The sequence below is a fragment of the Chiloscyllium plagiosum genome, unplaced genomic scaffold, assembly GCF_037043375.1.
Source record: "Chiloscyllium plagiosum isolate Xiang-an unplaced genomic scaffold, Cpla_swu_hap1 HiC_scaffold_25, whole genome shotgun sequence".
Taxonomy (NCBI): domain Eukaryota; kingdom Metazoa; phylum Chordata; class Chondrichthyes; order Orectolobiformes; family Hemiscylliidae; genus Chiloscyllium; species Chiloscyllium plagiosum.
This window is the reverse complement of record NW_028270163.1, coordinates 34,839,360-34,864,702: the sequence shown is the minus strand read 5'-3', so window position 1 is coordinate 34,864,702 and position 25,343 is coordinate 34,839,360. Positions and strand designations below refer to the sequence as shown.

General features: G+C 39.6%; 1 protein-coding gene across 1 annotated transcript in view; it reads left to right on the top strand.

The window, feature by feature from the left end:
- The window catches only part of ttyh2 (tweety family member 2), a 145,013-nt gene that overhangs the window by 94,963 nt on the left and 24,707 nt on the right, over positions 1-25,343 (top strand). Inside the window, exons 7-11 of the mRNA XM_043714740.2 lie at positions 12,431-12,500; positions 14,604-14,659; positions 15,201-15,293; positions 16,895-16,987; positions 19,523-19,665. Coding sequence (XP_043570675.2) covers positions 12,431-12,500; positions 14,604-14,659; positions 15,201-15,293; positions 16,895-16,987; positions 19,523-19,665 — 455 coding nt within the window. The remainder of the gene's footprint in view (positions 1-12,430; positions 12,501-14,603; positions 14,660-15,200; positions 15,294-16,894; positions 16,988-19,522; positions 19,666-25,343) is intronic.

Below are 25,343 nucleotides of genomic sequence, written 5' to 3'. Positions count from 1 at the left end.
TGCAGGGCAATTATTTGCCGGCCAATTCCTTCCCACTTTCAGTCTTGATACCAGGACCTGTGATAAAATCAAGAACAGTGGCTGCTGGAAATCTGAAATTGTTGGGTAAACTGAGTGGGTCTGGCAGCATCTGTGGAGAGAAGCAGAATTAACATTTTGAATCCAATGACCCTTCTTCAGAAGTGTTCAGGATTGTAAAGAAAGCAGGAAAAAATACTTAAACAAGAACTTAGGAAAGCTAAAAGGGACTGTGAGATGTCCTTGGCAAGTAGGATTGAGGATAATCCCAAGGCATTTTATATCTACATTAGTAGCAAGAGGATAACAAGGGAAAGGGTAGGTCCACTCAAGGACAACAAAAGGAATTAATGTGTGGAGCAAAAGGAAGTGGGTGAGGGCCTTTTGAATCAGTATTCACCAAGGACGGGGACATGGATGATGGTCAGATTAGGGAGGGGTATATTGATATTCTGGGGCATATTGATATGAAGAAGGTGTCGGTTGTCTTGAAAAACATTAAGATAGCTAAATCCCCAGGGCCTGATAGGATTTGTCCCAGGATACTAAGGGACGCAAGAGAAGAGATTGCTGGGACCCTGATAGGGGTCTTTGTATACTCTTCAGTCACAGGTGAGGTCACTGAAGACTGGAGAATATCCATTGCTGTTCCTTTAATTAAGAAAGGCAACAGGCATGATCCAGGAAATTATAGCTGGTAAGGAAACCATTGGAGAAGATCCTTAGAGACAGGACTTCCTTGCATTCGGAAAACAGTCGGCTTGTTAGGGATAGTCAGCATGGCTTTATGCGAGGGAGCTCTTGTCTTACAAATTTGATTGAGTTTTTTGAGGAAGTGACGAAGATGATTGATGTGCATAGCGCAGTGGATGTTGTCTACATGGACATTACTAAAGCATTTGACAAGGTCTCTCCTTGTTATCTGATCCAGAAGATTAAGTCATGTGGTTGTTAAGTGTAAATTGGACACAAAAGTGGCTTGGGTGTAGTAGACGGACAGTGGCTGCGAAGAGGTGTCTTTCTGACTTGAGGTCTGACCAGTGACGTTTCACAAGGATCAGTGCTGGAACCTCCATTATTTGTAATATGTATTAATGATTTGGATGAAAATGTAGGTGGTCTGATTAGTAGAGTTGGGGATTGTAAGGTAGGTTATTAAAGCATATAGCAGTTGGAAAGCTGGGTGGAGAAATGGCAGATGGAATTTAATATGGACAAGTATGAGGTGATGTAATTTGGGAAGTCAAATGCAAGAAGAAAATGTACAGTACAAGGGAGGAACCTTCTGTATATTAATATACAGAGAGATCTTGGGGTGCAAGTCCATGCTTCCCTGAAAGGGGCAACAAAAGTGGTAAAGAAGGAATATAGTATGCTTGCCTTTACCAGTCAGGGCAATGAGTATAAAAGTTCATCAGCCATACAGCAACTGTAGATTGAAACTGTAGTTAAGCCACATATGGAGTATTGTGTGCAGTCTGGTCACCACACTTTAAGAAAGATGTGGAGACTTTGGACAGGGTGGGAAAGAGGTTTACCAGAATGTTGCCTGAATTGGAGTATTAGCTATTAGGTTAGATTGGACGGACTTGGATAGTTTTCGCTAGAGCATCAGAAGCTGAGGGGCGACCTGATATAATCATATAAAATTATGAGAGGCATGGATAGGGTGGATAGTCAGAAACTTTTTCCTAGAGTGGAAATGTCAAATACGAGGGGGCATAATGTGAGAGGGGAAAAGTTTAAAGGAGATGTGTAAGGCAGGTCTTTCTTACAGAGGGTTCTGTGTGCCTGGGACAAGCTGCCAGGGAGATGGTAGAAGCAGATATGATGCCAATATTTAAGAGACTATAGACAGACACATAAACAGGCAGATAATAAAAGGGTTCTAACCAAATGCAGGCAGATGTGACTAGTTTGGAATGGATCATGGTCAGCACAGACATGTTGTGCCAAAGGTCCTTTTCGTGTACTGTGCTGTTATACGTTCCATGTAAGAAAATGTGTTTTGCCTTGCCCATACCATGTATCTGCACGTACATTTTTAATAATTTAATTCCTTACAGAAGGGAACATTTAACTCCTCCTACTCACCCCTCAATGATTCCTGCCTGACAGCTGGCAGCTACACAAAAGCTGACAGTGTAGCTTTTTAATGTTTGGCTTTCTGTTCCATCCTGAATAAAATGCCTGCTTCCTTTTCACCTTCCAGACAGTTACTACAATTCAAAAGGCTATTGATGTCAAATCAGATTCATTAGCTTCCCTGCTCCCAAGGCTTCACAAAATGATGTGATCAGCAGTGAACTCAGTCTACAGAAACTATCATGACAATGCTGGAAATAGTTGATTTAATTTGACAGCTCTTCAGACTACAATGCACCTTGTAGGTTTGCATTTATTTTGGAGAATAACTCATGTGACCTGTAAATCCTCAAGACAAATTGCACTTTAGATGAAAATCCAGTTCAGATCCTTTTCAAGTATTCATGGTCTAGTTTTTTATGTTTATGTTGCTGGTTTTAAGTCATGCAGATTTAATGCCTTTGAGTGGAATGTATTTGATGGAATTGAAACTGAAATTGATGAGCAAAATACAGGCCACAGACCAAAGCTGGGTTTATCACGGTTCAGGTTGTTCAGTTTTATGACAGAGTTTTACTGGTCTCAGTTTCTTTCGTTAAAAAATTGAAAAAGCCAAGCTCTGAGGTAACTTATCAAGCATGGCACCAATGCAGCAAGAGGGAGAAATTGACCAATTTGAATTCTTTTGATGCTTATGCACATCTGGTGGATTTGATCTGGAAGCGATGTGCTTTTCAGTCAAACACCTTCCAGGCATCTACAGTCCAGCTACAAATGGAGAACAGCAGCTAAAGTGAAGTTTATTATGGCTTCAGCACTATTCGCAGTGCCTTTAGGGAAGGAGCTGAGAAGGGGTCACCGTGATTTATTGACTTGACTGTCTGGTTAACCCCATTTGTACTTAGAAATTTATAGGGATCCAATTCAGGAGGTAACAATACTCTGGGTCCTGGCTTCAGATTGCAGGCACACTTAAGCCAAAGTAATTAGTGGTAACTGAAAGCTAATAAATCCAATAAGCAATTCAGGAACTGGTGAGCCGGATGCTTTCACAAGGAGTAGTTGAGGTGAATAGAAACAAATGAGAGGCTTGTATTACATGTTTTTCATGAGCACCTGACATTCCAAATCCTTTTACAATCAATGAAGTACCTTTTGAAGTATAGACGCTGTTGTAATGTAGGAAATGCAGCAGCTACCTTGAACTCAGCAAGCAGCAATGTGGTAAAGACCAGAAAACCTGTTTTTGTGATATTGACTGAGGGATAAATTTTGGCCAGGGCACCAGAGATAATTCCCGTGTTCTTTAAACCAGTGCCATGAAATCTTTAACACCCACTTCCGTATGCAATTGGGATCTTAGCTTAACATCCCAACCAAAAGATAGTGATGCACACCCCCATTATTACACTAGAGTCTCTGGCCAGAGTGGGGCTTGAACTTGGAATCTTGCGACCCGGAGGGCATAAATGCATTTAAGGGGAAGCTACATAAATAAGTAAGAGGGATAAAGAAATGGGAACCACTGCAAATGGGCAAGTGTTGTGAGAGGTGGCTAGATGCTTAGCAGATAGAGAGTGAGGAGGCTGAGGGGAGCCTCACCTCTCACTCAGTATCTCCATTCCTAGTGAATCTTCATCAGTGCAAGTAAATGTAGAGTTATGAGCAATCAATTCAGCTGAAAGTATTGGTGTGCCATGGTATTGTTTGCTTCATTGAAGTGTGCCTTGATACTGAAAAGATTGAGAGCCTCTGTTTTATGCTTTAAATACAGTGTGGCTGCTGGAAAAAGGAGCTGATTGCTCTACTTGCAATTAAACATAAACAAATTCCTCAAAAACGCAGTAGCAGATAAGCTTCCTTTGTTGCTTGTGTCTTTCAACAGAGTACATGGTTTATCCTAGGCTTTGTTTCAGGAATGAAAGGAAAGCCAAATTTGGAACACGAGTGACCCAGGCCCTGAACAACATGTTTTGAAAATATGACCCACCCTGCCCCCTATAGGCAACCGCCTATTGAAGGATTTTTGTATCTTGCCCCAAGATAATGCAGCAACAATGATAAAACATCGCAAACTAAATAGTTGTCGCTCTTCTACATATCTTCCTTGTCCCTGATACCCTTTTTCTGTACTGAGTGAGTTGCAATTGCAGTTGTCTGTAATTTGACCAAACACCAAAGCCTACAAGTTTTTGTCTTTTGCTGCCCACAGTAGGAAGGCGTACAGGGAAAGCTAAGCATAGAAAAATACTTAGGAAAGGAACACAGGAAAGAGACAGGATAGATAGGAAAGGTCATGGGAGATTGTCTGTTTTATTGCATTGGATTCAATCAAAGGCAGAAACAAATGGATCACTTCAATGAGTGCGCATTCTGCAGTGGAAAGTTTGTTTGTCAAAGGTTTATTTTTCTCATAGAATTTGCAGGTTTGCTAAGCTACTTGCATGTACCAATTTCCTTGTCAATATGTGCTCTATTTCTATCTCGGTAGAAAAGTGTGGTGCTGGAAAAGCACAGCAGGTCAGGCAGCATCCGGGGAGCAGGAGAATCGACGTTTCGGACATTAGGCCTTCATCAGGAATGTCCAAAACATTGATTCTCCTGCTCCTCGGATGCTGCTTGACCTGCTGTGCTTTTCCAGAGCCACCCTTTTGACTCTGATCTCCAGCATCTGCGGTGCTCACTTTCTCCTTGGTCTCTTTCTATCTGCATCATAATGTTTTCAAATTAGACACAACTTCCCAGTTTTAAATCAAGAGGTGGCAGTGTTCACCTCCATTTCAAAACCATTCACTACTTCTGACCCTTGAAAAATCAATGCTTCTTTCAGCAGTTCAGCACAACAAAGCCAGAAAGATGTAGGTGCAGCTCTTTGGATAAAACTTACTTCAACTTCCTCTAGATATCATTGCTTAATTGGTGCTTATTTAAATAAAAATATTTTTCCTAATCTTGCAAGTTGGAACCTGACAACATTTTATCAGTCAAGATTATCTTTCAACACTATTCACAAACATTTCATGGTTTGGTTTTACTTGTTTCTGGAGTCTGTTTTCATCCAAATAGCCTTAAATGACAATCAGAATAGTATTGTATTCAAGAAAGGAATTCATAGAAGATTAAAGGGATTGTTGTGTAACTGTACATTTTGTAACCATGTAGAAGTTACATATGTATATACAGTAAGCTGGACAAACAAGTTCAGTTCTGGCTAAAGGTGAAGAATTATGTTCTTCATATTCCTAATGCACTTCATTATATGTTTATATTTTACTCCACGTAAAATTGGGCATTCAGCCGAAATAGCACTGCAGACAGCAAATCAAATTCAAGGTTTTAAAATAATGAAACATTGAGTGCTAAATTGTGATTTATTCCAGATTTATAACAGCTTTTATTAATACCGTCAGATAAATGGTAACAATTTTCTGCAATTCATTCAGTAAGAATGAGCACTAAAAATATTACATTCACTTGAATGTATTTAGTTCAGTTGAAGTCCTTCAGATATTCTTTGCAACTTTCTGTATTGACACAAAATGATTTGCTTTGATTTGTTCCATATCCCACCTACAGCCCTGTCAGCTGCTCAATCTGATAAGCAGATTACTGCCAGGAGCTGAAGTCAATTGATTGATTGAATCTGTGTTGGTCAGTGAAAGTCTATTGTTTGATTGGCATTTCAGCCAGTCCCTCTCTCTCTCTCTCTGGGCTGTCTACGCTTTCTAAATGGATTAGGATGTGATGGCATTGTGATCTGTAAGTGCACCTCTGAAATGTAAATCTGTACGTTAAGTGTTGAGTGAATATTTTTACGATTTCTGAGAGCTGGATTTTAAAAGATAATGCATTTTCTCTCCATCATTATTTTAGTTCCCTTTCATGGTCTATTCATATTAATTCTACTCAATCTTATTCAACTAAAGTAGCTGATTCCTCAGTACTGATCGATTCTGCAGCTTTTCGAAATATGTACACTTTCTGTCACATCCTACAAGGAAACTATTTTTGTAATAGGCAAAATAGATTTTGAAAATGTAATTAGTCAATGATTTCATGTTAATTCTGTTGTGGTTTCTTTGCATTCTTGTCTTTCTGTTCCTTCCATTCTTTCTTGCCCTTTTTTCTACAGCTACTTCCCTACTGTTACGAAGCTTATGAATGACTCTCTCGCATATTAGAGTTGATCTTTCTCTGCACCTTCTCTGTAGCTGGAACACAATATTCTAAATTTTGTTCTTTAACCCTGATGTTGTTAAGTAAGTTATGATTTGTCTGGTTAGCATGCGAAACAATAGAAATATGAGAATAGAATCCCTACAGTGTGGAAACAGGCCACACCAACTCTCTGAAAAGCATCCCACCCAGACTCACCCCCCCCCCCCCTATTTCCCACAGATAATCCACATAATTTTACACAGCCCTGGACATGGGCAATTTAGCATGGCCAATCCACCTAACCTGCACATCTTTTGGACTGTTTGAGGAAACCGGAGCACCTAAAGGAAATTCACGCAGACACAAGGAGAATGTGTAAACTCCACCCAGACAGTCACCCAAGGGTGGAATCAACTTGGGTCTCTGTTGTTGTGAAGCAGCGTTGCTAATCACTGAGTCACTCCATAAATAAAGGCTGATACATTTTGCCAAAATTTGGGATTAAACCACAGACCTTTAGATCTGCAGTCTAGCGCTCAATCAACTGAGCTATTTCAGCTGGTATTACATTGCATTGTATTTCAAAACATGTGACGAAAAATCAAATCAAATCCTTCCTTCCTTTTTCCTTCTCTTCCAACTTCTCTTTGGCATGAATAATAAATATACACGTAGGCAGTTTCAATGTTGTGTGTGTGAGAGTCTCAACTGTGGCGCAAGAGTTAAAGTTTATTTTCAAAATGCGTGCGACGCATACATTTTCCATGTATAGATTTTAAGCTTTAAAACGTTTGGAAACATAATTTTAAAAAGTGTATATCTCAGTATTTAAGCTGACTCAGCTTATGTGAGAACTCATTTCTTTTTCCAAGCAAAAAAAATAAATGCCTTTGCATATCACTATTTATAAGCCTAACTCCCTTTTTGGATACAAAATGTTACATTTACTTTAATAGTTGGGCTCAAGTTCGTCAGCTTGTGTGTCCAAGCAAACAACATGGTGTTTTGCGAAAAAAACGTGTGAGTTTTAAGGTACACTCACGTGGGGCATACTGCTAAAAAATCAAAAGAACCGGAAATCAGAAACAAAAACAGAAATTGCTGTTAAAACGCCAGTTCTGAAAAAGGGCCACTGGACCTGAAACGTTAACTCTGATTTCTCTCCACACATGCTGCCAGACCTGCTGAGCTTTTCCAGCAATTTCTGTTTTGTTGTTGGTGGAACATACGGTATGTGGCACGGTGAGTGACAAATAGAAATCTGTCCTCCAACCAAATGAATGGAGTACAAAGATGCTGTCAAGCTAATAGTCGTAATATTTGTAAACTCAAACAATAATTGTGTAGCAGTGAGGGAACTCAGTGTGGTGAAAAACTGATAAGAAGAATCCACTCCAAAGAAGATTCCCAGGTCCAAATGCACCATGCTAACAGGGAGCAGCCATTGTACTGATGTTGAGAAGGATGTGTCAAAAATCATCAGACTGGATACATCCTCATCAAAAATGGAAAATATATATACAACATATGCAGGTAAGTGTGCCAAATCAAACTCTCAATCCAGCATTTTTTTTTGCAGCAATCTGAAATACATATTTCAGACCAACAGCTTGTTGATGAAGCTGTTTTATAAACTAAAGCAGGTAATATTGCAACAAAAGATCAAGATTGAGCAAAAAGGCTTCGATGACAAAAACATTGGTTTCCAGTGGTTCATCAGAAGCAATAAAAATGCAAGCATTCACTAAGGGGTCAGATTGACAATATGGATGAAACAGCTCTGAATTTTGATATGCTCAGTGTTCCCAACTGTGGAGCAGCAATGGTCAAAAATAGTTCTGCAGCACAACATAAATAGACAAAATTCATTGTAGTGCAAGCCTGCATGAGTAACAGAAATAAAATCAAAGCATATGGTAATTTTCCAACTTAAAACAATGTACAGTAAAACATCAAGTTCCTTGTAGGTGTTTTTGTGCATTTTCATGACATTGATTGGATGGAAAAGGATGGAGTAAGTTATAGATCGATAATGTGTGGAATATGCATCCCGGTGGCTTAGATAGAGTGCAAAGAATTAATGTTAGACGTGGCCAGATCACACGTGACTGATGTGGTCAGAGGATGTGCTTGCAATGAACTAACGTCCACATTACAGTTATAACAGGTGTTATGATTGTAGTGAAAAGCACCATCAATATACAACTTTCATCATTTAACACTCGAGACAACATGGACTAAGAGTGGTTCTGAAAAGGATGCTCCTGAGTTAAAATAATGGTTGTGATCATCTGACAAGCCCAGGCAGTGCATGTGGATTATGAACCGTCTTGAACACAAGGCACTGAAAATTAATGATGCATCAAGAAATTTTCATCTCTTGTTCACACTTGGATGATAGATTCACACTTTGCCTAAAAGTATCCAGCTTGAAATGAAACAAAGACAGACACTAGAACAGAGTATCACAGCAGCCTTTAAAATCAAATTGAGATAAAACAATCTGGGCTTGTAGTAACATAGATACTAGAAGCTCTTCTTTCTCTTTCAGTCTCATTCTTGGAAACCAGCATTGGTGGAAAACAATCATTCACTGAGAACTCTGTAATGCAAACTTCGCCTTTACTAAAGCAACAGGACAACAGCTGAATATTTTTTGATTTAATTTATTATTATTATTACATTTACCTAGGTACAGTGAAAAGTATTGTTTTGCGTGGAGCCCAAGTAGATCTTTACTAACAAGGTGAATAATCAAATCAAAATTAAATTGAATAGTTGCACTCGAGTCTTTTCAGTGCTGCAACCCTAGAGACTCTCAAGATTTGTGATTGCACTTGCCTTTACTTTCCTGTGTGCACCAGACACCATTCTTCCTATGCAAACTTCCCTTTGTGAGCTAATTACTTGTATTTGTGTGCTCACCTTTCACATCATATTGTTATTTTTTCAGAATACTATTAAAACTGAATTCTCTTTCACTGAAGAAAACCTTAGAGTTGCCTCATCTTCATTTTTGATGATTTGCTGAGTTTAATTGAAGTGTTGGCAGCTGCATGCTTCTAAAAAAAATGAAAATACAACATTGTGACCACCCATGTGACTGAAGCTGTGACCCCTCCTCACTGGTTGTAACACTGGACATCTAATATAAACAATTGCATGTGTACTTCAACTAGCCATTCAAGGATCATGTTTGCGCCTAATGGAAGCGGTGGATGGTTGGCAGACAAGAAATCTTCACAAAGAGTGGATATGTAGACGCTGCCCTGTTTAAAGTTTTGTATGGTGTCATTATCAAATACTGGGATGTTATTAGTCCATCAAGTTTCATTAATGTGTTCGAAAAATGTAGAATATCCAATTCAATGGATGGAGAGAAATGAACCCACTTAAAGTGATCCAGAGAGGGATCCTGATGATTATGCCGTAACCAAAGTGTCTTGGAACGTTTTTGATGAACTCTTTTGATTCCCCCATGTTAAAGTGCTATAATTGGGGTAAAATTTACTACTGAAAGTTAATTTATTCAATAAACCATGTCATATAAATTTAATATATATTCCACTGTTATATTTTTTCACAACTCAATGTTGTGACCACGGAGACCAGTAGTTCATATTTTACACTCCACAACTAAGTTGATGCTCATTTTAAAAGTAATTTTAAAGACAGCGAAGGTCGACTTTATACGTTGTAATACACAGTAACTTGAGATTGAGATTTACAAGTGCGACTTCCAGTTACATTTCTAGAGCAGGAATAATAATAATATTTTTACATATAGAACAAAAGGTTGTGGAAAATAGTTTTGAGATATTAAAATGGAAGGAGAAAATCAAATGTTCCACAAAATTAGAACATGATCGTTAACATATGAACTGCCTGGTTTTGGGAATGTCTGGTGAGACCTTGCCAATAATTCAGTTTTTAAGATTAGGTTTGCAAATGTTTTACCTGATTGCTCATTCATCCATCTGCTTGAATAAAAGTACATGCTTGCTGAGGCCAGACAAGATATTCCTGACAATATATCCTGCATAAGTGCACAAAAGAATTAGCTAAACTGAATATCTCCACCTTTTCTGATACTACCAATATTCAGTCATCCTTTTGCATCTACCTTTTGCAGACTTGCCCAAAATTTTTTCAAAGATTTTTCTTCCCTGAAATGAATGTTAAAAATAGACAAAAATAATTAAATTGCGAGCCACATTGTAATCCCCTAGAATTTCAGTTTAACAGCGTGGTTTTCGATTGGCTTCATTGACTATTGCTTCCTAGTGCCAAGCTGTTTCCAAATCCACTTCTCTGACTTGTTAATTTTTAAAATCTTTAACTTCTGTCAAAAGTACTACATATGTAATTTTATCAAGTGCCTTCTGAAAAAGCAAGTGGATGACATTCTTATTAATTTGTGTTTTACAGCTGCTTATTTATGTAAGTTTCTTGAACTCTTGATTTCTTGTGGATTTCCATTTCTATAGCCCACTGTTAGGCTACTGGGACTCCCGTTGTATAAACCCTCAGATCTGGAATTCTCAACCCAATGCTCCTCCACCTCTCCTCCTAACTTGCATAAAACTAGTTTTCATGTCCCTTTCTTTGGCTCATATCAACATTTATCTGCTTATGCTACCTTGGGAAGTTTTAGTGCATTCTTGGTGCTGCTCTTGTTTCTGAGTTGAGGTTATTAATCAAAGCTTAGGTTCTTCTATCATACAGTTTGCTCCACTAAACTTTGGTACCATGTGAATTTTGACACCATGTGTTGTCAAAGTACTTAGAAACATCGGAATCTAGAGTAGACCATTCGGCCCATTGAACATGCTCTGTCAATAAATTAGACCATGGCTGATCATCAATTTTTGTCTTGTACATGCTTAATGGTTGGGCTTTCACAGCCATTTGGGTTAGAGAATTCCTCCCTCTGAGTGAAGGACCTCCTTATTATATCCCCTCGTTCCAGAATTACCAGCCAAAGGAAACATCTACGTCCACTTTGTATTTGCCAAATGTGGATACAGATTATTTCTTGGGTATATTATTAAACAATTTCTGACTGGAATGTTTGCACAGAATGCAACTTTAGACATATAGTCTGTTAATCTTGGAGCATCACTTGCTTTGTCTATATTCTACCTCAAATACGTTTTTAGTGATGCTACTAGGTTTCTTTTGTACTGAGAATTGTTTTATCAGGATGTGTCAATTTAAAAGGATTATGAGGGAATTAAAATATTTATAGATTTCAACAGTTGATAAAAAGAAAATGTAAGAATGCTCACCAACTCCTCCATGACTTTACTCCCAGCAAATAAAAGCTGCACAGAGTCATGGAATCGCAGGAGAGTTACAGGCAGAAGGAGTCCATTCAGCCCATTGTGCCTGTCATGAGTTAGTGCCAATTACCAACCATTTCCACATACCTTTGCAGATTATTTAAATAGAAGCAATCATCCAATACTCTTTTGATTGCCTCAATTGAAGCTGCTTCCATCACACTTCCAAGCTCTGCATTCCAGACCCAAACCACTCATTGTGTGAAAAAGATGTTTTTTTCTCACTGATATCCAGCATCAGAAAGCTAGCATGCTATAGTTTAAAGTCTGGAAGTGAATGTAGTATTTTCCTGAGTTTTCGCCTATGGTTTTGATATAGAAATTTTCATATTTGTGATATAGTAAAACTCAAAGGGCGGCATGGTGGCTCAGTGGTTAGCACTACTGCCTCACAGTGCCAAGGACCTGGGTTCAATTCCCACCTCAGGTGACCGTCTGTGTGGAGTTTGCACATTCTCCCTGTGTCTGCATGGGTTTCCCCTGGGTGCTCCGGTTTCCTCCCACAATCCAAAGACGTGCAGGTCAGGTGCATTGACCATGCTAAATTGCAACATAGTGTTGGGTGCATTAGTCAGGGGTAAATATAACGTGGGGGATTGGGTCTGGGTGGGTTGCTCTTTGGAGGGTCGGTGTGGACTTGTTGAGCTGAAGGGCCTGTTTCCATACTGTAGGGAATTTAATCTAAACATGGGGAGGCAGATTTAGAACACATTTTTAAAGCACCTGCAATGGTTTGATAATATTTTGCAAAGTTAGCCCTAATTATTTTCCCTTCTTTTTTCCTGATGTGAACAGCCTCATTATAATTTTTAACTTTCACATTTCAGGGGATCAGTGATTTCTGCGTGGCTCCAGACAAGTTCATCATGAACATGACACGGAATAAAGTTAGCTCAGGTAAACTTCCACGCCCTTCAAAAGTATTATACATCTTTTCTCTTCCCCTTCCTTCCCTCAAAGTTGGCGACTGATATGGGAAAACAGTTCTGCAAATCAATCACTCTTTAATCCTATTGTTTAAGTCATTCCATGTGACCTCAGGCAGGGAGTGATAACTCTTCATCTGTGAGGACCAGGATGATGGCTCAATCAAAGTTTCCTGGGATTGTCCTGAAGGATAGCTCTCTGATCACCCTTCCCCCTCCCCCACTCATATCTAAAGTATGGTCTTGCCAGAGGTTTCCATTAGACCTCAATTTCTCCAGGAAGCAATGGAAAATCTGTGCATTCATGGTCCCAGGCCAGTGCAACATGTAAACATAGGAACAAGCCAAACAGCCACAAGGGAGAACCGGCTGGCACTGTGCTCCAAGAGTTGTCAGACTTCAGCAGGTGGCTGGTTGGGCTTGTGTGGGTGGGTCAGGTCTGACAGCAGCACCCACAGGCCCAAGTCCAGGCTTCAGCCTTTTATGTGCCTGAGGGGGCAGGGGGCTCAGGGCAAACCAAGTGGTCGAGAGGGATCCAGGTTTTGGGGGAAGAGCTAGTAGTTTTGACACAGGCCCAACCCTGGAATGTGTCCAAGCAAGCCTGAAAGAGGCGGAGTTAGCCTTCCAAGCAGGTTTGAGCATTCTGGACAGGGGATTCTGAGCATTCTGTCGGGGGAGGGCAGTTGGACACTACATTGTGTGTTGGGGGAGCAGCAAAGAAAATAGCTCAGCTCTTCGAGGTAGAAGAGCTTCAACAGAGCAGAACTTGCAGTCTGATTGGGTCAGAGGGATCAAAATGGAAGTAAGGAGTGTAACATGGAAAATGTTCTGATAGTTGTAGTCTTTAACCTGAGCAGCTTATTTTGAACTTTATGACCCTATAAAGGGGTAAATGTGTTGTGCATTGTTGCCTGGAAGCTTCAGGCCAAGGTTCCCTACATTCCTTTGACCTTGCCAGTCCTGCCTTCCGCCCCGCACCCTTCACCTTCCCTCCCACACAGCCACTCACCTTTGCAAAGCTCTCCATAACTTTGATAACAGTGGGGATTATATGTTCATTTTTATTTCTCAGTAAAACAAATAGCAGTTTCCTCTCTGAACTAAAATGTCTCACCCCTGATCATGGTCTCAGTGAATCTTTTCTTATTCTCTTCACAACCTCACTGTCTTTCCCAAAGCAAGATTACCAGATTGGACATGATATTACAACTAAAACCAATCCAATAATTTGTGAAAGTGTAATTCCTATTTGCTTTTGTCCCTTCCACCATTGTGTAAAACATAGGAGTCTGTATCTTTTATCAATAGATTTAACAAATTGTTCTCCCAGTTGTTTCAAGTTTCATAGATTAGTGCACAAGCAGATAAATATGTCTGTTTGTCTTTGAAGTTGCCTATTCTCATCTTCATAATTTTGATACTTCACCTGATTGTCTCAAATGTTATTCATATATGAGAAAGAAATAAAGCTTACAACCACACGGCATGGTGGTTCAGAGGTAAGCATGGCCACCTTAAGCGCCAGGGCTTTGATTCTAGCTTCAGGTGACTGTCTATGAGGAGTTGGCACATTCTCCTCATTTCTGCATGGGTTTCCTGCCACAGTCCAAAGATGTGCCAGTTAGGTGGATTGGCCATGCTAAATTGCACATTGTATCCAAGGGTGTGTGGGCTAGGTGGATTAGCCATGGGAAATAGGCTTACAAGGATAGAGTATGGGGTGGGTCTGCATGGGATGCTCTTCAGAGGGTTGGTGTGGACGTGATGGGCCAAATTGCCTGCTTCCACACTGTAGGGTTTCTATGATTCTATGGATAATAATGGCATGAACACAAATTGTTGTGCACAGCCTCATATTTCTTTTTTGCCAAATAAAATGAAACCCAAACAATTCATCCATCAGCTGAAACTATAACTTTTAGATTTCGTTGTACATATATCAATAAACTGGCTTCAAAACAGCTGAACTTTCCACAAGAAGTTTGTACACAAGCACAGTTTCAACACATAATTCATGTTTTAGAGTTGGACTGTGGGAGTTTTTCTAACTGGTGTTTATTTGTTTTGATTACAGATGTAGTACATTACTACCTGTATTGCAGCCACAGCATAAGTAACCCATTTCAACAGGTTTGCAATATTCTATATTGATATAAATTTTAGGAAATGAGATAAAATTAAGTGGTTAAGTAATGCGTTCCAATCACACAAGTGAAGACTGAGTTCATCCTATGTATAATTTGAAATTGTAAAAGGAGTGGGAGTAATGAGATGATACCATTAGGAAAGCTGGCATAGGTGTGATGGGCTGAACAGCCTGTTTCCATATTGTAAGTTTCTGTGATGCCAATTTCATTGGCAGTAGATTTGAAATGGTGACAGGTAATGTGTATATGTGCTGTGATTCACAAGATATCACAATTATGTACAATAGGCTTTATGAGCCAAAAGGACTTTACCTGCCAATTATGTTTATATCTGTTCAATTTGAAGATTGATTTATTTTGGAAAGAGGTCAATTTTTCTATCATTAGCTAAGTTGTTCACATGGAAACATGAAACTAAAACATGTAAAACTAAAAACTGAACATGGACATGGAAATTAAAAGAAGGAAGTGATTTTCAAAAAAAAAAATAAGTTCTGTTCAACACAATCTTTTCCCTTGTACAGATTCTTTCAGGTTTCCAACGATCTTTGACTGCTATGGAACGACAGATTCAAGGAATGATGTACATTGCTGTGCCAGTATTCCCAATGGCAAAGGTAAGAGATAAAATTTTATTTTGTAAAGCATTGATTGTGTTTCTCAGTCTAACTATGACTGAATCCTTGAACATGCTGTCATCTCCCAACTTAATTTAGGCTTATACCATGACTTAATTTTCCAGGTTATTCACTTATGATCTTGGTAAAGTTTCTCTTCTCTTAGTGATTTTTGGCAATTAACCACCCCCCACTTTGAGCACTTCTCCCATGTGGTTCACCTGTTCCACTCTTACTGTCCACTCGTAACCAAAATATCACCTACTATGGCTTGTCTTGCTGTATGTATATGGTTGATTTTGCAATGTGCCTAGGTCTACCTCTATATTATTATAAGTGTTATGATACTTGGAGTTCCATCGCTGAAATAGGCTAATTGCATTGTTTGCTACATGAACCAAGAGCTTGGGCGGCACGATGGCACAGTGGTTAGCACTGTTGCCTCACAGCGCCAGAGACCCGGGTTCAATTCCCGCCTCAGGCGACTGACTGCGTGGAGTTTGCACGTTCTCCCTGTGTCTGCGTGGGTTTCCTCCGGGTGCTCCGGTTTCCTCCCACAGTCCAAAGATGTGCAGGGTCAGGTGAATTGGCCATACTAAATTGCCCGTAGTGTTCGGTAAGGGGTAAATGTAGGGGTATAGGTGGGTTCGCTTCAGCGGGTCGGTGTGGACTTGCTGGGCCGAAGGGCCTGTTTCCACACTGTAATGTAATCTGTAATCTGTAATCTTCCTCAATATACAGCAGAGATTGCTTATTCTATTAATGAACTAATTGAGCTATTGAGTAATTCCATATTGTTAGTTCTGTTATTGAAAGTTTGGAACTCATGTATATTCCTCTTCAATCTAAAACATCTCATCCCTCCGTATGATCTCCGTGAATCTTGAGTAAAAGTAACTACAAAGACATGAGGGTGGTGCTGGCCAGAGTTGATTGGAAGGGGAGCCTAGCAGGAAATACAATGGAGTCATTAAATGTCTTTAAGAGTGAGATGGATGGATTCTTGATTGGTAAGGGGGACAACGGTTATAGGGAGGAGGTAGGAGAATTGAGTTGAGAAACATATCAACCATGATAAAATGATGGAGCAGACATGATAAGCCAAATGACCTAATCCTTCTGCTATATCTAATGGTCTTATGGTCTAATCTTTTATGTTCTTTTCATGACCTTGTCTTTCCTAAAGCATGATCGCAAAATTAGATACTATATTATGAATAGCACCAATCCAATGATTTGTAATAATGTAATACCTACTTGTTTTTGTCCCCTCCACTATTATGTGTAAAGCATAGGAGTCTATCTTTTATCAATAGATTTATCAATTGCACCTTCCAATTGTCTTGAATTTTCTATATTTATCTGCCTGTACACTAATCTATATCTGTTTGTCTTTGAAGTTCTTCATAATTTTGAAAATTCATCTGAATGTCTCAGATGTTATTAATATATGAAAAAGAAACAAAACTACAACTAAACAACAATGACATGGACACAGATCATTGAGTGTATCCTCCTGTCAGAACTAATTTGTTAGTCAGCTCAAACTACAGTGGTTAGATTTAGTCAAACTTGTCTGACTAAACATTCTGCCTTCTCAGAAGGACCTTCTTGGGATACAACTGCTACTAAATAGATCTGAAACCAATTTGCATCAGCTCACAGCAATGCTTGACTGCCGAGGACTCCATAAGGTGAATTAACAATGAAGCAAAGTAATACCTTTGCCTATTTTAAACTGTTTTGTTTTTTTTTAAACTCTGTTTTCTACCTATTACCTATGGCTACAATGTAGTGTTTTAATTAAAAACCAAAAGAACTGCAGATTCTAGTAATCAGAAACAAAAACAGAAGTTACTGGGAAAACTCAGCAGATCTGGCAGCACCTGTGGAAAGAAATCAAAAGTTAATGTTTCACATCCAGTGACCCTTCCTCGGTCCTTTTTCAGCAATTTCTGTTGATGGTTGTGTTTTAACTTGTTTGTTAAATGCTGGCTCATGATTGGCTACCAGAAATAAACATTACATTGATTCCCCACTCTGATAATGAAGGAGCTCCTTTTTAAAGCTCATGGCTAATGTGAGTTGAGTGAAAGTTATACCTTCAATCTGAAATAGTAAGAAAATCATTTCCTATTAACGTTAATGTTTTGCAAAGAAACTAAGTCTTGTTTAGTTACGTAAAGAGACAAAAATTAACGTTTACCTTGAACATATTTTAAGTTCACACTGTAGAAGTCATTTATATCATTCGGAACAAAATTGCTTATCCCTTGGGCAAATTAAGGTAAACCAGTTTGAATCTGTTAAGTGTAAAATACATTTATTTAATTTGCTTGAGTTTTTTGAAGAGTAAGCAAGAGGGTAGATGAGGATAAAGCTGTTGATGCGGAGTACATGAACTCCCAAAAGACATGATAAACTACTGTTTAAATTACTTAAACAAAGTTAGAGTTCATAGAGTAAAATGGGCAGTAGCAATATGGAAATGAAATTGTCTGAGTGACAGGAAACAAAGTGGAGTGGAGCACCGCAGCTTTTCAGGCTGAAGGAGGGTTTTTGGTGGTGTCCCCCAATGATGTAAGGCCGCTGTGCTCTCCCTGATACATATTGATAACCGTGTACAGGACACTGCTTTGTATTTGAGGATGATGCTATTTTGAAAACAACGTGAATGATTGTGTAACACTTCAAAAAGATGTAAATAGATTGGTTGAATTGGTAGACACGTGGCAGATTAAATTTAATGCATTTAATAAATTATGTTAGAAGGTGTGCAGAGAGACATGTAAGTCAAAGGATCCTAAAGAAGTTGTGGGAGTAGAGGGGTTTAGAGGTGACTGAACAGCATGGTTAATACCATACTAAAACTGGGCTTTGTCAGTAGGAGCAAGGAGTTAAAAAGCAAGGAAGTTATGCTAAACCTGCATAAAACACTGATTTGACATCAACTGGAGTATTGTGTCCAGTTCTAGGCACCGCATTTTAGAAAGAATATGAAAGAGTGAGACAGGGAGTAGAAAACATTCATGAGAATATTTCCAGGAATGAAGAACTTAAATTATGCAGAGAGATTGGAGAAGATGGGATGTTTAGCTCGGAGAAGAGAAGATTGAGAGGAAATTTTATGGAGGTTTTCAAAATGATGAGGTGTCTGATAAGACTGGGCAAAGAGAAATTGTTCTCAATAGTGGAAGGATTGAGAACCAGAGAGCATGATTTATGGTAATTGGCAAAAGAAGCAGTGGTGAAGCATGAGAAAGTATTTTTTACACATTGAATGTTTAACTTCTTGAATGCAGCGGGAGCAGGGTCAATGGGGCTTTCAAAAGATAATTGGATCATTATTGGCAAAAGTCATATTTACTGGGCTTCTGAGAAAAGACAGAGGAGTGGCACCAGGTGAAAAGTACATTTGCAAATGCTAATTCAATTTTCAGCAATCATTTAGAAAGCGTTTGTGTTAAAACAAATTCCTAGGCGCTTCCCAGTAATTAACTCTAGAGATGTTGGATAAATATATGAGAGTTCAAGTGGTAAATGGCTTGGTGTAGGTTAATCTTTCTGAGGTGAACAACTTAAAAGGCAGAAGTAAAAGAGGAAAGGGTATTAAATCTGTGAATAGGCTCAACCCACCATTGACTTGGGAATGTATCACCATTCATTCAGTGTTGCTGGGTCAACATTCCGGAACTCCCTTCCTTGTGGGTCTACCCACCGGTTTAGAGTGAGAGGGGAAAAATTTAAAAGGGACCAAAAAAGCAACTTTTTCACACACAGGGTGGTGCATGTATGGAATGTGCTGCCAGAAGAAGTGGTGGAGGCTTTTACAATTACAACATTTAAAAGGCATCTGGATGGATAGATGAATAGGAAGAGTTGGAGGGATATGGGCTAAGTGCTGGAAAATGGGACTAGATTAGGTTCAGATGTCTGGTCAACATGGACAAGCTGGATTGAAGGGTCTGTTTCTGTGCTGTACATCTCTCTGACTTTATGAGTAGGAAATGGGCAGCAGTGAGTTGGCCACCTGTTTTCTTTCCTTTGACCAGTTAAAATAAGCCTTTGTGTTTTTAAAAAATATGTATAACACCATAACTAGGACTTGGAATGCCTTTTTCTCTGATCCAGTAACATTGTACTGTACTGCTAAGTTGGTGCAGGTTGACTCATCAAATTCTGTATGGGGTTGCATTTCCTAACATGGTTTTCTCTTTGTTTCTCTATAGGACTATCTGGATGCCCTAATTGGTGTATGTTACGATGGGGTTGAGGGATTACTCTACCTTTCACTTTTTTCTATCCTGGCTGCAGTTGCGTTTTGTGCCATGATCTGTGCAATATCTTGTGCTTGTAACCACTTAGTAATCAGGTAAATGCCACACCATCTTGTGTTATGTACTGATTTTGAAGAGTGTCACATGCAAAGGAAGTTAAACTTTCTACCTCTTTCTCTTCATAATGAGTTGATAAAAATGTTTAACATCATGAGGAATGGGACAGAACCAGTGAAAACACACTGTTGCGAAAGATTGAGGGACCGAGGACAAGGCACCAAGAACATAGATTGCACATAAAAGATGTTGGACAGAGAGTAGGAGAAAACCTTTACACACAACAGGTTGAGGTTGTGGAATAGACTAGCTCAATGAGTTGATGATAAAACAGAAACCATGTCAACATTTAAGAATGCTTAAACAAAGACAGAAATTGCTGGAGAAATTCACCATGCCTTCGGCAAGGGGAGAGTTTGAGTGCCACAGAGTTATCTCAGCTGGTGCAGGAATTGTACCCATGTTTGTGGCATCATCCTGCGTTGCAAACCACCTATCCAGCAAACTTAGCAGTCGTTGAAGAAGAGAACGAGGGATACACAAACAGAATAGACACATAGAAACATGTAAATAAGATCAGGAATAGGCTATTCAGCATTTCAAGCCTGCTTCACCATTCATTATGATCATGGCTGATCATTCTATTTCAGCTTCCATACCCTTTGATCCTTTAGCCCTAAGAACTATAACTCCTTATTTCATATCAGACCTAAATGGCCTAACCTGTATCCTTAGACTGTGAACCAGATCTCTAATTCTGGACTCCCTTGTTATTGGAAACATCTTTCCCGTGTTTAGCCTGTCTGGTCCTGTTAGAATTCGGTAGGTTTCAATGAAATCCTTTCCTGATCCAGTCTCTCTTTATATTTCAGTCCTGCTATCTCAGGAATCAGTCTGGTAAGCCTTTGTTGCATTCCTTTCTTAGGTAGAACATCCTTCCTCAGAAAAAGAGACCAAAACTGTGCACAACAATCCAAAGAGACAATGGGATTATGTCTGCTGATCCTTGTAGGATAATCATTAATGTGAACTGGTTGAGCCATTCTATTTTCATGTTGTAGTTCAGTTATGTAAAAAAGGAATTGTTTACATTCCTTTCCAATAGTTAGGGAGCCATCTCTGTATATGTTCAGGGATTTTATATGTTAAAAGGTAGTAGAAGATTTTCCTGATTGAGATATTGCAATGTAAATGCAGTTTGCTTAAAGAAATTGTTTTATCCTTAATTGCAATACATTCTGCAATGTTCAATATGATTGGACAAAGTGTCTTGTTGCAAATGGTGTGTCTATTAAAAACGTCCACCCAAGCAATCAAGCATAGCTTAGGAAATTCTTAAACACTGTGGACACCATGTGTAACAATCTGATCCCCAAATACCGTATTTGGTTGATAATACTATAAATTATCACTGAACAAAGATGGTTTCGGGTGACGTAACAGTACAGCATTTTACAGCTGGTGAATAATAGCATACTGAGTGAGTGATGAAGGACTGTAAGAAGCCTCAATTGATATTCTTAGATGGGATACCATTTGTTCGCAATTCGTAATTGCCCTTGAACTGAATGGCTAGCTCAGCCATTTCATTGGGCTGTTGAGAGTCAAACAGATTCCATTGGAGTTGGATTTGCATTAGGTCAGACTATGTAAGGATGGCAGATTTCCTTCCCTAAAGGACCAAGTGAACCAAGTGGATTTTTGTAAGAACCAATAATGATGTCAAGGTCACTATCACTGACACTAGCTTTGAATCCGTGTTTAATGTTTGGATTTTAAGTTCCAACAACTGCCAGGTCCCCCAAGTATTAGCCAGTACCCTCTGGATTGTCAGTCTGGTGATATTATCAATATTTCCCACTGATAATTATTATAATTAATTAAGAAATAGAACTTTAAGGAGTATAGTCTGATTTATAAAGGGCATCTCTGTGCCTCACAATACAAAATATTGTGGTAGGAGAAAGTGAAGTCTGCAGATGCTGGAGATCAAAGTTGAAACTTTATTGCTGGAACAGCACAGCAGGTCAGGCAGCATCCAGGGAACAGGAGATTCGACGTTTCGGGCACAGGCCCTTCTTCAGGAATCAGCCATTCCTGAAGAAGGGCCTGTGCCCGAAACGTCGAATCTCCTGTTCCCTGGATGCTGCCTGACCTGCTGTGCTGTTCCAGCAATAAAGTTTCAAAATATTGTGGTAGCCTTCTTTAACTTGCACAATAAATGCTGGCCTCATCCCATGAATGAACAATAAAAAACAGTAACATGAAAACAGATTATTCACCCCAGATGAGAGAAGAAAATGTAGTTGCAGTATAAAAAGTAACTTTTAACCAGTATGTTCTGACTCACTTCTTGTGCAGAAGGGACTTGAACCCAGACCTGCCAGCCCAGAGGAAGGGGCACTGTCAAAAAAAAGCTGTTTGGGTGAAATGTACATTGTTATTCAATAGCGTGTGGATACAGAACTGGCTCAAAAGTAGAAGACAGAGGGTGGTGATGGAGGGTTGTTTTTCAGACTGGAGGCCTGTGACCAATGGAGTGCCACAAGGATAGGTTCTGGGCCCTCTACTTTTTGTCATTTACATAAATGATTTGGATGCGAGCATAAGCGGTACAGTTAGTAAGTTTGCTGATGACACCAAAATTGGAGGTGTAGTGGACAGCGAAGAGGGTTATCTCAGATTACAACAGGATCTGGACCAGATGGGCCAATGGGCTGAGAAGTGGCAGATGGAGTTTAATTCAGATAAGTGCGAGGTGCTGCATTTTGGGAAAGCAAATCTTAGTAGGACTTATACACTTAATGGTAAGGTCCTAGGGGGTGTTGCTGAACAAAGAGACCTTGGAGTGCAGATTCATAGTTCCTTGAAAGTGGAGTCGCAGGTAGATAGGATAGGATAGGAAGGCATTTGATATGGTTTCCTTTATTGGTCAGCGTATTGAGTACAGGAGTTGGGAGGTCATGTTGTGGCTGTACAGGACATTGTTTAGGCCACCGTTGGAATGCTGCATGCAGTTCTGGTCTCCTTCCTATCGGAAAGATGTTGTGAAACTTGAAAGGGTTCAGAAAAGATTTACAAGGATGTTGCCAGGGTTGAAGGATTTGAGCTATAGGGAGAGGCTGAACAGGCTAGGACTGTTTTCCCTGGAGTGTCGGAGGCTGAGGGGTGACCTTATAGAGGTTTACAAAATTATGAGGGGCATGGATAGGGTAAATAGGCAAAGTCTTTTCCCTGGGGTTGGGGGATCCATAACTAGAGGGCATAGGTTTATGGTGAGAGGGGAAAGATATAAAAGAGACCTACAGGACAACTTTTTCACACAGAGGGTGATACGTGTTTGGAATGAGTTGCCAGAAGATGTGGTGGAGGCTGGCACAACTGCAACATTTAAGAGGCATTTGGATGGGTATATGAATAGGAAGGGTTTGGAAGGATATGGGCCGGGTGCTGGCAGGTGGGACTAGATTGGGTTGGGATATCTGGTCGGTTGGACCGAAGGGTCTGATTCCATGTTGTACATCTCTATGACTATGACCAGATGGACCCAGCTAGCTGGGAGTGTTACAGTGTGAGGCGAAGTATTGAAATTGTAATTATAATAACCAGCTGACTTTCACTGCATTCAATGACCTTGTCTAAAATGTTAGCTCATTCAGCTACCTTTAACTTGTAACTAGACTGGAAGTATTTCAGAAAATAAAGTCGAGAGTGAGGAATTTAAGTAGTGTATTGAGCTAGAAGAGAGAAATGCAGTTTATGTAAAATTGCTAAACTGGCACAGATTGTTTCAAAGGACCAAAATTTATCATCATGTATTGGAATGGATATACAAATTCAGAATCACGAAAATGGATCATCTGGCACAAAGTCTGTTTTGCCATTTAATTTTTAATTTTTATTTAATTTATTTATCTAATCAAAGTGTTCACCTCTGGATCAAGTGGGACTTGAGCCCTGTTTTGCCATTTAGCCCAGCACAAGTATATAGTTCTAGTCAGGGTTACAAAGAACAGTACAGCACAGGAACAGGTCCGTTGGCCCACCAACCCTGCACCGACAAATGATGCCTGCCTTAACTAAAAACCTACTGCCTGTTCACTGTCCATATCCTCTATTCCCTGCCTATTCATATATATGTCAAGATGCCTCTTAATTATCCACCTCCACCTCTTCTGGCAGCACATTACAGGCACTTACTGCCCTTTGCAACAAAACTTGTCTTTCACATTGCCTTAAACCTAATCCCTCCAAACCTATGTCCCTTGTAATTCACATTTCTGCCCAAGAGAAAAGATTCTGACTATCCATTTTATCTATGTCTCATGATTTTGTGAAATCCTATCAAGTCACCTCTCATTCTTTGATGTTCGAGTGAAAACAAACGAAGTTTGACCAATCTCTCCTCAGCTAATACCCTACAAACCAAGCAATATCAAGGTAAACTGTTTCTGTACCGTCTTCAAAGCTTCCACATCCTTCTTGTAGTGTAGCAACCATAACTGTACACAATATTCCAAATGTAGCCTAATTAAAGTCCTACACAGCTACACCTTGACTTGCCAATTTTTTAGACTCTGTACCCTGACTGATGAAGGCAAGTATGCTATGGATGTTAACTTTCCAAACATAGACTGGGACTGCCATAATGTTAAGGGTTTAGATGGAGAGGCATTTGTTCTGTGTACAAGAACATTTTTCTGATTCAGTATGTGGATGTATGGACTAGAGAAGGTGTAAAACGTCACCTACTCTTGGGAAATAGGGCAGGGCAGTGACTGAGGTGGTAGTGGGGGAGCACTTTGGGGCCAGGGATCATAATTCTATTTGTTTTAAAATAATGCTGGAGAAGGATAGTCTGGATCTAAAAGTTGAGTTCTAAGTTGGAGGAAGGCTAATTCTGATGTTATTTGGAAAGAACTTTCAAAAGCTGATTGGGAGCAGATGTTTGCAGATAAAGGGATGGCTGGAAAATGAGATAACGAGAGTCCAAGAAAGTAATATTCCTCTTAGGGTGAAAGATAAGGCTGGTAGGTGGTAGGGAATGCTTGATGACTCAAGAAATTGAGGTTTTGATTAAGAAAAAGAAGGAAGCATTTGTCAGGTGTGGACAAGAGAAATCAATTGAATCCTGAGAAGAATCCAAAGGCAGTAGGAGTATACTTAAGAGGGAAATCAGGTGGGGAAAAAGGGGACATGAGATAGTTTTGGCAAATAGAATTAAGGAGAATCCAAAGTGCTTTTATAAATATATTAAGGACAAAAGGGTGACTCAGGAGAGAATAGGGCCACTCAAAAATCAGCAAGGCGACCTTTGTGTGCAGGAGGTGGGAGAGATACTAAACAAGTACTTTGCATCAGTTTTTACTGTAGAGGGGACATGGAAGATATAGAATGTAGGGAAATAGATGGTAACATCTTCAAAAATGTCCATTTTACAGAGGAGGTGGTGCTGGATGTCTTTAAATGAATGAGGGTGGATAGATCCCCAGGACCTGATCAGGTGTACCCTAGAACTCTGTGGGAAGCTAGGAAAGTGATTGCTGGGCCTCTTGCTAAGATATTTGTATCATCGATAGTCACAGGTGAGGTGCCGGAAGACTGGAGGTTGGCTAACGTGGTGCCACTGTTTAGGAAGGGTGGTAAGGACAAGCTAGGGAACTATTGACTGGTGAGCCTGACATCGGTAGTGGGCAATTTGTTGAAGGCAATCCTG